An 11,242-nucleotide genomic window follows, 5' to 3' on the forward strand; every position below is an offset into this window, starting at 1 on the left:
TTCCTTCATCCGTAGAACACAGTTAAAATCATTTGATATTGCCCATCAACCGTCAGTTGTTCGTAGCAGCCCGGTTTCGGTTCCGAAGGGCGAAATGATAAGCTGTCTTCCTTCCGCATCGTTTTCTATTATAACTTTATTTTCAACCCAATATTCTCACTGCAATGTCTGAATCTATCCAGGGTAATTGATGACAGTTTCAAAATAAAAACCAAAAAATTTTAAAAGGGTTCGTAAATTGTTTCATCGCATATAACGCACTGGTCTCGTCAATAGGCGTAGACCATGTTCCACCTCCCTTCCTCTTCCATTCCTCTATTTACTTTGGTGAAGTTACAAATTCTTCATCATTCAAAGCAAGGAAAAAGAGCCAAATTTAACCAGAGATCCCGTCCGACCTCTCCTCCTTCCTTCCCAACCACTTGGTGCCTGTGGTCGCTTCTGCCCCAACGGCTAATGGACTTTTGCGCGATGAATTTAAGGTTCTCGAATGACTAAGCATATTTATTGAACAGTATCATAAATTAATCGGCGGTGGGAAATGTCCTTTCTCGAATTGACCGAGAATGAGTAGTTTTACGTTTAAATGGGTTAAAATAAATATTTATTGCCTGTCATATTTCATCGGGGATAGAATTTTTTATTAGTAGTTGCTTCTCTAGTCAAATTTCTTTTTATCTTGAATATGTATACCCATTATCATTCTTAAAATCAAAAATAAATTCAAGGAAAAATATCGGTGGACATTTTTCCTTGAGTGAAAAGCCGAGACTATATACTAAGTACCATATTTCAGGCATTCCGTTGATTTTCTAGGGTTCTTTAGCGACGAGTTCTGTCTTCGTTTGATCGAGTTTAATCCCTAGTTCTAATAACTAATATTTGTTTCTCGTTGGATAGAAATACTTACGAATACTCCTCCTCGTCCGACATGTTGAGTGGACAGCTTCAACTGTGGATAGAAGAAGAGAAATGTGAATATTTAGAATTAATCCAATGGCGTCGTGCATAGGAGATCGTTTGTTAGTTTTCACTTTCGGGACATTTGGGGCATTATATTGTGTAAAAACAAAACCACAAAGCAAGACACGAGTTGGTGAGTTAAATACCAATGTACAATCGCCTAAACAGGTTTAAGATCATTCGATTAAGGTAATCTACCCATTGAAAATTGTTTATGGACAGTCCGTTACCACGTCTATATTCCACTCTACGAGCAAACTTTGTCTTGTTTTTCTAAGTTATTTCTTTCTTCGTTTCTTCGATCATCAACTTGTCTTCATGATTTATGCAAAGCATCTTCTCTTCTTTCCTTTATTTCGCTTCTCTAAGCACACCCTTCTAGGGCGATTAACATACTACTGCATCTCTATATTTCCTCCACCCACTTTTTCTGCATTCTTTCAAATTTTTTCCTGTAAACTTCCTCTCATCTCCAGCCAATTTTAAAAGTTCTTCATCTATCTTCGTCTATATTGATCCCTCTTTCACCATTCGTTATCGTAGCTACTTTACATGTATCATAAGCCCCTAGTCTCCTTAAAGACTGGCTTATACACCCGTCCAAATGCTACGATAAAGCCTTTTATTTGCTCCTTTATATCATTTACATTATTATGTAGGGAGCAACCAGGTCCATTGTTCTCTAAACCTAAGCCTGACAAAACACATAAACCACTCCATTTGCTCTTATTTTTTCCCTCCTTCTTCAATGCTAAAATTAATTATAAGGGATCTCAAAAATATCATTAATGTCCTTTTCTCATGGTTAACCTTTTGCCCATATATATAGTATTACTCCTGTAAAGTACTCCACAGTAACTGCAATTCTTTGGCCATCTGATTAAATGTTGATTTGAATGACTGCTTGATTTGAACACTCACAGGACATGACGTTAATGCCCATGTAACTGATACACCTATGAGAGATATAAGTAATACCAATGAATTAATATTATTAATTTCTATTGGCAGTTGTCTATTGTCTATAAACCAGGTCATTACAGACGCAGGGCTAAGTACAGTTACACCTCTAGGGCTCGCCTGCAAGTAAAACGGCCTAAAAAGGCATTGCATTACAATAAACTGTTTTTTGCTCCACATATTTTCTACCTGTACTCCTCCCACCTCCCTTATCCGACTACTCCCCTTTATCCCAGTTTCCATTGCCATTCAATGCCTTCTGCATCCGCTCTCACTGCCTTTTTCGAATTCATCCCTGAAAGTATCTCTTTTCCCGCCCATTCCCTATAGCACTTCTCCGTTTTCTTAACTTTCTATCGAAGTACTTTTTCATTCTCCCCTATATTTTCCATAATTTTTAAAATTTTTGCTCAAGTAAAAAATTAATTTTGCAATGCTACTTTGCTTTTTCTCTTGTTTGTCTCGTTTCATCCCTCACAATGAAAATATTGAACATTGTGTTAGCCTTATGGTTTCTATGCGCTATGAATTGCACCAAAATTGTGTAATTGTTTTTGAGGGGAAGATAGCCGAGGAGTTTCTTTATTATTCTGACTTTTTCTTTTTTTTCTCCCTTGCTTTTACTGTGATTTTCAGTTTGGATTTAATTTATTTTATTTTGCTTTTTTATGTACTTCATCGTGTCTTTAGGTAAGTTTCACTACATCTGCCCATGGCTAAGCTCTCAGTGGACTTTAGCATTTACGCGTAACGTAGTGTTCTTTGCCTGTTTTTTCAAACCTCATCACTTTATTTCTCATTATTAATCCTCAATCTAAAGCTATCAAAATAGCTCTAAATGCGCTTCTGGTTAAGTTGAATGAGTGGGTCTAGCTTAAGATAGTCAGTCAGCCAAGGGTTTGCAGTTTTATCTGCAATTCCTTGGCTGACTGGCTGACATAAGCTTGATTCGTAGATCTGACTTGATCAGTTTCCTACCTAATTTTATTGGTACTTATAGCCTTTTCTATGTCCCACTGACCAATTTGCCTGCTCATGCGCTACAAAATATCTGATATGTGGTTTAGGGCAACCCTGTCTTACTATCCTACATATTACTGCTCATTCTGGCTAGTTATGCAATATCAAATCTTGAGTAAAAATATGTTTCCAACAAGCTGCGTATCCGTCTAGCTCATTGTACTTGTATTTGATTTACACAATTGACGTTCATTTCTTTACCACTTTCAAAATAATCATCGTAGCATATTTAAATGCCGTTAGCTTTCAATTTGTAACCAAAAGGACCAGGATAAAAACATTCAGTATCAGGGGATTCTGCGCTCCGAATTACGAATAAAATGCATTACTCTACATTGTTTTAACATTTCAAAATGCTCGAAAACAGTGCATTTAGTGTATATTTGTGCATGAAATTAATTAGATTGAAGTCAACCATAACTTTGTGCTATTCTTCATTGCACATAAATAACTGATTTAGAGCGTCCAACCGAAATGTACCGTATTTCCTGACAAGTAGGATCATTTCCACTTCAATCACTTGTGCTTCGGTGCTAATATTTGGTTTCTAAACGCAATACTTGTCAAGTAATGAGGCAAAAAAACGAAAGGATACAAAATTTATGCTGATAAAATTTTAGCCTTGTGAATCCGTGGTAAAAAGGACAGCGAACATTTTCTCGACATTTTTCCATCGATCCCTAACCCGAATTCCACGAAAACTCGCATTTAAATGCAGTTTTCATGTCCTGTAGAGTATTTTCTCTATCGTCCGAAGGTACACTTTTAGATAATCATTCCATTGTTTAGGTGAAATTATGACGCATTGTTCTTTTCGCGACAAATGTGACTTGTCTTCGTGAGTGGATCGTGGTGTTTTACTTTAGGTCGGTGGGGTGAAATCGTTCTATTTTTCTCGGGATTCGTTACCTTTGACATTACTGACCATGGTTGGTTTTTCTCCATTTATTTGGCAAACACAACTCATTCAAATTATCAGTTTCAACTCGCATGGAGGCTGAGGCAGGGCGTAATTCTTTCCTCGGGGGGACGGAGGGGAGCGAGCGTGTCGAGGGTGGGAGGGAGAGAGCTTCGCTAAAATAGGCGTCGAGGGCGCCGGGCTCTGGCACTCGCCGTGCTGGCGGCCTGGAATTACGCGAACGTCCAAAATTGACTCGGCGGCGGCTCGAGGAAGGCGGCCGGTCGGGACCGGGCCAATTTCCCTGTTGTAACCCACTTGCCCCTTGGGTGGCAAGTGGAGCGGATAATGCGCACCTCTTTCCAACGCCCCGTCCGCCCTGACGTGACGTCCTCGATGCACAAATAAAGGGAGGCCCTGAGGTTAGCACAGCTCGCGGTTTCAACGGCTGCACTGGTGTTCCCTTGCTGTGGTCTGTTGAGGACAATGGAGCACCTGGGCGAGAATATGCATTTTTCGGCCGTGCCAATTGTAACTCTTGGAGATTAAAGGTCTTTTCCCCCGCGGATTGGAATTTGCAACTGTGATGGATCCAAAGGATTTTTTTCTTATGCCACGTTGTGTGATGTGTTTTTTGCATGCGCAGTTTTATATGTTCTGCGATAAAAATGCAGACTTATCTGATACTTGCAGACAAATCTGATACTTTTTTTCGTTTGACTGCGTAAAAAATGATAAACTGATTTTCTGCAAGCCTAACTCTTTTAGGTCCCGCACTATGAAGGCAGTAGGTATCCCAAGCTCGAGTCAATATAATGCTTGGATTTTCACATGATATGCCTTTGATCACAATTGCCAGATTTCCCTCCTCCCGCACTCTCGCCTTTTGAAGCCAAATTGATTGTACTTGTGTTTTGGGAAGTCGTTTCAATGTTCGGTTGACGTGGGAGCGATCTCTTTCCTCTTTGGATGATGTCTGTCAGCACCTTCATGGGAAGCTCTGCTAATATCGACGCTCTCATCGGGGATTCCACGTTCGCAGTTGTATCGTGATTAGAGTTCAGTATTTTCTATTACAGGGACATTACATTTACAAGTGCATCAAATCATCTTTTTTGAGCATTTTATATCTATTTCATTTTGATTATAACTCATAAAGCACCAATTCGATATCATGCCCAGACTCAGTCATCTATCGGTCCATTGGATTATTTTCAGTATGAATACGAAATGATAATGCTTATGAAACTCACTCAAATAACAATGAAAAAGTTTTTTCACTAATATCTTTATAATTACGCACCCAAATGTATCATCTGTGTCGGTACTATAACCTAAAGTTTGATATATCTCGCAGGCTTTGTTTGCGGAGCTATAACTCTGACCCCAAGACCTAAGGAATAATCTTGTTGCGCTATCGAAGTTACACCAGAACAGATTACCAAAAGCTGTTTCCTTTCAGGACTGGATATGTGTCGTGTGTTTGGATGGATGGGTCTTTGATTCCGTGAATAAGACTTTGGTGAACACTCGTGAGGAGAGTTGGAGTAGAATAAGATGCGTAATTCTCAATCTCTTAAGTTCCTCAGCGTTAGATTATTTTATTCCACTCCGCCGCCGCCGGGCATCTAAATTTGATCTAATCTGGGGATTAAATATATTTCTTTTGGAGATTTTTTTTGTCGAAAAATTTAGTTTCTTTGAAAATATTTCGGAGTTCAATACTTTTTAAATAATGGTGCACTTTATTCCGAGATTTTTGTGAAATTATGCGAAGGGAGAAATGGTGGAGTTTTCTTTCAAATCGTTTCCTTCAATTGGACTAATTTTGCCGAAGAGATCCATGAGATACGAAGCATCCCTTGGACCACTAATTAGTATTTTGGATTTATTGAAACATTTTTGTGCACAACAGGTCTTATAAACTTAATCCAACGGGATTTGAACTAAGCATTTTATGATTTGTTGGTTAATTTAAGATCGAACCGGAAATTCTTACGTAAGCGCACCCCTCAGGGCCATTCACCATCGGATTAGGGGAAGTTTTTAAAAAATCTAATTTTAGTTTGTGGTTTCGGAAAGAGACGAATTTGCTATTTACTTTCATTCCGGCCTACATTCGTCTATTTTATTGGCATAGTTTTTATTTTTATATAGTTTATTCCTGTTATTTCATTCATGAGTTCCCATATTCTTGAGACTTCTGACATCCCTCGTCGTCTTGGGAGTCTATTCAACCACATACACTCATCTCTCTCACTTCCCCGTCCACTCCGTCTTCTTCAAACTTCCTTTCTTTTTTCACGTACTAATCTTATGTATGTACAACATAAAAAGCACTCAGTTGAGCTGCATTATCCGTTTTTGCATTTGTGTAATATTGTAGAGTAGTGACTTCAAAGCAATGAAAGTCCTGAAGAGAAGCCTGGATACATAATTCAGTCTTATATTGAGACTAATCTGTAGATATCATCACATCTGTGCTCTGCGTGGTCTCCCCGTGCATTATTGCAAAATAGGAAATTCTATATCAAGAGGCTCATCATTTAAAGGTTAGCAACCAATGTTATTTTGAAGTAGTTATATAACGAGAGCTATCCAGAAGGTGAATAGACCGCTGGGCATGCCTCCGTAACTAGGACACGCTCCCTATTTTTAACAGCAAGAAAATTTTCTTTTCACGCCGTTCCCCTCCCTGGATGGCGGCTCGGAAGAAATCGACACCGATTCTATCGTAATTCTATCTCTGTGGCCGTCCTATAATTGTCCTAGGGAATGTAGCCATCACCTGCGGATGACACTCTGCTCTTGCCCGGAGTCTCTTCCATCTTAGGCAGAACGGCAAAAATAAAGGGAGCATGAATTCTATCATTCTGAGACAAAAGTACAATTGTGTGCGTATCTGCATTGCCAAGTGTTTAACGAGGGAAATTGGCTGACATTATCCTGTAACATATCCAACTATTCATTTCGATGAATATTTAAGTAACAGCCCAATGATATGGTGTTAATTTTCGTTGCGACGATCGCGTCGATGAATGAGCGATAAAAGTTATAATTTCCTCGCACTGAGTATTTAAATTTTGATGTTTCGTGAATTTCAGACTGTGAAATCGAGTTTGGCCGGTCCGAAGTGTCTCTGGCGACCGCAACGATAATTACTACAATTTACATCAATGCAAGAATCCGAGTGACGTTCGAAGAGGAAAAGGTTACGCAGTCGACTCATATAGATGTGGCAATGATAGTTCCCTTGTTGCTGGGAATAAAAACCCTAAAACTGCTAACGAAGACAGAAAATACCGTTAAAAAAACGAAAATCAACCGAAGGTCGGAAAGTGATAGTTCACCCAGTACTAAGCCCGACGGCGTGTGAAATTCAGGGTAGGGGGGGTACTTCCTTTCCTTGTACCGGTTATGGTTTCCCAGGTAGATCTGGTTCCCGAAAAATCACATAGCTTGGATGGAGCTGAGAGAGCTCAGAGAGGCTTGCGCGGGAATCGAACCCGGGCCCTCCGGTCGAAAATACCATTATCAAGATTTAAAAAATAAACTTTTTTTACGTTGAATCTTTTCTTACGTTGAACCTTGTCGGTTGTATTAAACATTATTCCTCGCAATTGATTAAATGCTATTTCCTGGGTTAATGTAACCTTTTGAAATGTAAATGATGTGCACGGACTGAATTTGTACTCCTCAGATTTTCTTTGTACCTCTGGAAAACGTTCATGCGGTTTAAGTAGAGGTGGATGGCATGTAGCAGGCCGCTTGTTGGTAATATGAACTTGTTGTTGGCTAAAATACATTTTGTACTGCCTGCTCCTAAACAAGAAAAGATAACGAAGACTACATCATGATTTTTTCGATGGAACTATAATGACCTTCGAATCTCATAACCTCCTCGTAGGTTTTACTCAAATGTTATAACTACAAATTGCTGACTTGGCAACATTTAAGAGCACTTAGAATATCGCGGAATCGGACTCTCCCGCGGAGACACATTCTGAATCAGAGTTTAGAAGTGTGGGGATTAAATCCTGCCACCAAGTGCTCGTCCTCGTCTTCCTTCCCACGGAGTACATCTGACGGGAATCTCTAACCGTTTCGTAAGAGAGATTTTTCCGAGAGCATTTCCAGGGGCGGGGGGGGGGAGGAGGAGGAGTGGACGAGCCTCTCGAGCGAGCGCGGATCACTGCTCAGCATCCCGGCCCAATATGGTGCACTGCTCTTGAAGTTCTCTTCACACGGCACTCGAGGAAATAACTTGAGAAAAATTGCTGCGTCGGGGGTTCGAACCGGTGACCTTAGGCGATGCATCACAAGTTCCTATCGTGCAGCGTCTCGGCACCATGGGGAGAAGGGAAGCACAGAATCGCGGTGTCTGAGCAGCAGCACTACAAATCTCACTCAGCCGGATCCTCTCACGTGGAAAAAAAAAATAACAATAGCACACTGGTCGAGATGGTATCTCATCACCACGCATCTCCTCCTCCCTTTCGCGGTTCTTTCTTTAGACGGTGGCACACGATGAAAGAGGGAGCACATGGGGACGGAAAGGGATAACAAGGTACGTGTATCCATTTGCGTCCGTAAGCGGGGGCCTTGGAGCGAATCGCTGCTCTTGGCGTAAAAAGATCGCGGCTAAGAGCGTGGGCCTTCCGAGGGGGACGTTATCTTCCGGGCGTTTCGCTTTTGGGGACCGCGAGACCGGCTGTTTCCTCGGAGACCGATCTCCAAGGAAACGTGCAAGCCGGGCGTCGAGTTCGCGAGAGGGACGGGAGTGTGGCGGAAAGGAAATATTTCGCGGAAGGAAGAAAGAAGTTTGCCCTACAGCGTAGCGTCTCGATTCACAGCGGGGTCACGGCCTGGGAAGTCAAACGAGGGACGAGTTCAAGGAGTACTTACGTTTCCAACGAGTTAAGTTAAAGAAGGGCGCTCTCGCGTCTCCTAAGGAACCAAGTTGGAATGTGGAGTCCGCGCGGGGGCTGGGGCGGCTCTGGACCTCCGTCCCTCCGGATTTCCCTCGCCTTCCCGCCCCCGACCTCCCCTCCCAACCCCTCCCCTCCCGTCCCCCCCCTCGCACGGGGGCCCTAAGAATAGAGAGCGCCCTCTTCTCGCGCGCACGCGCCGGCCACGGAGGAAGACCCCCTCTCCTCCCCACCTACCTCTCAACCCCAGAAGGTGTGGGTTCGAGGGTTTGGGACGCGGATAGCGTTCCGGATAGGCGGAGGATTCCCCAAGATAGCGAAAGGGGCGTGGGGGCCCTCCTATTGCCGCCCCCACGCCTTCCTTCCCCCATTGGCCCTCCACAAGGGGTCATTACATTGGGGTGCAAGACTCGCTCGTTTAAAATCACTGGTGCGTGCTCTTTGCTCTTTACGTTTACTATTAATTGAAATGGCAATGGAAATGCATGATCAACCGTGAAAGTATTTCGTTCCACACCTTCGGTTTTAACTCTTTGAAAGACTTTCATGCAGAAATAAAACAAACTTCCACATTTTTATGTCACACTGTGGTGAATCTAGGGGGTAAATAAAAATACTCTATGCGCTCAAGTGCAGTGTCTTCTTTCATCATGAAGATTCCCACTAAGTCACGCCAGAGAGTATTATTTTCCAATAATGATCTCCTAGTTACATCTCTACTTTGGTTACACTTAGAACCCTTGCCAATTGCACATGTTTCAATGACGATGCACTAACAGCGAATGTATTTTATATCCTTGGGAACTAATTATACTGTGCATATTTTTATGAAACAAACAGTTGCTTGAAGCGCGTCAATCACAGATAATTTCCGCGCATAAGGTTCCCTTTCGGATCGTTGACTTTGATTCTCTCGTCACCGCATTGTTATCAAGGATGATAAGGGCGGCTTCGCAATCCGAGAAATGATTTTGCAGCAGCTGTCCGTATTGCTTTGTGTTCTATGCCAATCTCTTCGTCCCCACATTGCTCTGTGCACAGAAATATTGCATTGGCTGCTTTCAGCAGTTAGTTCTCGGCCTTCTCTTCCTTGCAATTCTTCCTACTTGAGCTTTCTCTCATTATGTTTTTAGTGATCGTGCATCTTGATGTGTACAACCAGTTTTCCCTCTTCTTTTTGCATATTCCCTCCATAGGATTCTCTCCTCACTCACTTCTCAGAACAACTCTTCATATTTTAGCCTGTCTATCTTCCATATTTTAAGCATTCTTCTTTAGCTATGTCATTCGTAGTAAATCTCAGCTTACGTACTCATTCTCTCCCCTTGAATTCATACACAATATCCCATATTTTCCTTCATCTCTTGAATCGCCTTCTCAATACACACGTTAAATGTCAATAACGATAATAAGCAGCCATGTGTACCTCTTCCTTCATTTTAGTTTGCTTCCTCCCAACTTTCACTGCGTCTAATAACGGGCTGCCTGCTCTCTTATATATACATTAGATCGTATGTCAATCTCCTGTCTCTCTGGTTCATTGCATTACCCTTCAAGATACATCACAGCATCATATCCCAGTCCACGTTGCCCAAGGCTTTCTCCAGATCAAGGAGTGCGATATAGTTCAATTCTTCTGTAAGCTCTTACCCTAAGATGAATTAGATAGGGAGAATATAGTATCTTGCTCCTCTCCTTCTAAATCCAAAATGACCGTTACTTAAATACAAGTCCGTTTTCTCCTCGTACATTATTCTCACCAGTACCTTCGATGTATGGATCGTTAGCCTGTTGTTCTGATTTTTTTAAATTTAATCGTTCTTTTTCATTGTAGAGCGAAGGGTGTGGTATTCCAAATGGTAGTGGAATTAGCAAGTAACCTGAGAGCCTGGGTTCGATTCTCTCTGACGTCTCTGTACACACTCAGCTTCACCACAGAAGACGAGTGATTTTCCGAGTACCAGTTTTCCTGGGAAATGGCGAAAGAGAAAAAAATATCCTTCAAAAAGGACGTGGTGATGAAGTTTTGGAAGCAGAACCATTCCCTTCCGAACGCCTAATGCATCGGGAGCACCGAAATGGAAAGCGCAGACTAAATTAAAATCTTAGGCGTTTCCCTCACTCACAACCTCTCCTGGGTGAAATACCTACGGGGAATACGTGGACACGCTAACAAAAATTTAGGATTTGTCAGACGAGTACTGGGTAAATGCAATGAAAAGGTCAAAGAGACATGTTATATTTCACTGGTTAAACTTCATTTAGAATATTTCTTAAGTATATGGGATCCTGATGAAGTTGGATTAATTGCCGAAATGGACCGCGTGCAGCCAGGAGCCAGATTTGTAAAACGTTATTATGACACACTGAATAGTGCATCCAGAATATTAGAGGAATTGGGCTGGGAATCACTCACGGAGCGAAGGTTAAATTAAAGGTTGAAGCTCTTGCATAAACCGGAAGGATGTTTCTT

At 41.7% G+C, this 11,242-nt stretch overlaps 1 protein-coding gene across 1 annotated transcript in view; it reads right to left on the reverse strand.

Moving 5' to 3' along the window:
- up (Troponin T, skeletal muscle) overlaps positions 1 to 8,861 on the reverse strand; it is a 33,392-nt gene extending 24,531 nt beyond the window's left edge. The window contains exons 1-2 of the mRNA XM_071599161.1: positions 8,747 to 8,861; positions 911 to 952 (exon numbers count right to left, since the gene is read on the reverse strand). Coding sequence (XP_071455262.1) covers positions 911 to 933 — 23 coding nt within the window. The 5' untranslated portion in view covers positions 934 to 952; positions 8,747 to 8,861. The remainder of the gene's footprint in view (positions 1 to 910; positions 953 to 8,746) is intronic.
- Positions 8,862 to 11,242: the final 2,381 nt, after the last annotated feature.

Source organism: Hetaerina americana, unplaced genomic scaffold, assembly GCF_022747635.1.
Source record: "Hetaerina americana unplaced genomic scaffold, ioHetAmer1.1.p SCAF_107, whole genome shotgun sequence".
NCBI classification, from domain to species: Eukaryota; Metazoa; Arthropoda; class Insecta; order Odonata; family Calopterygidae; genus Hetaerina; species Hetaerina americana.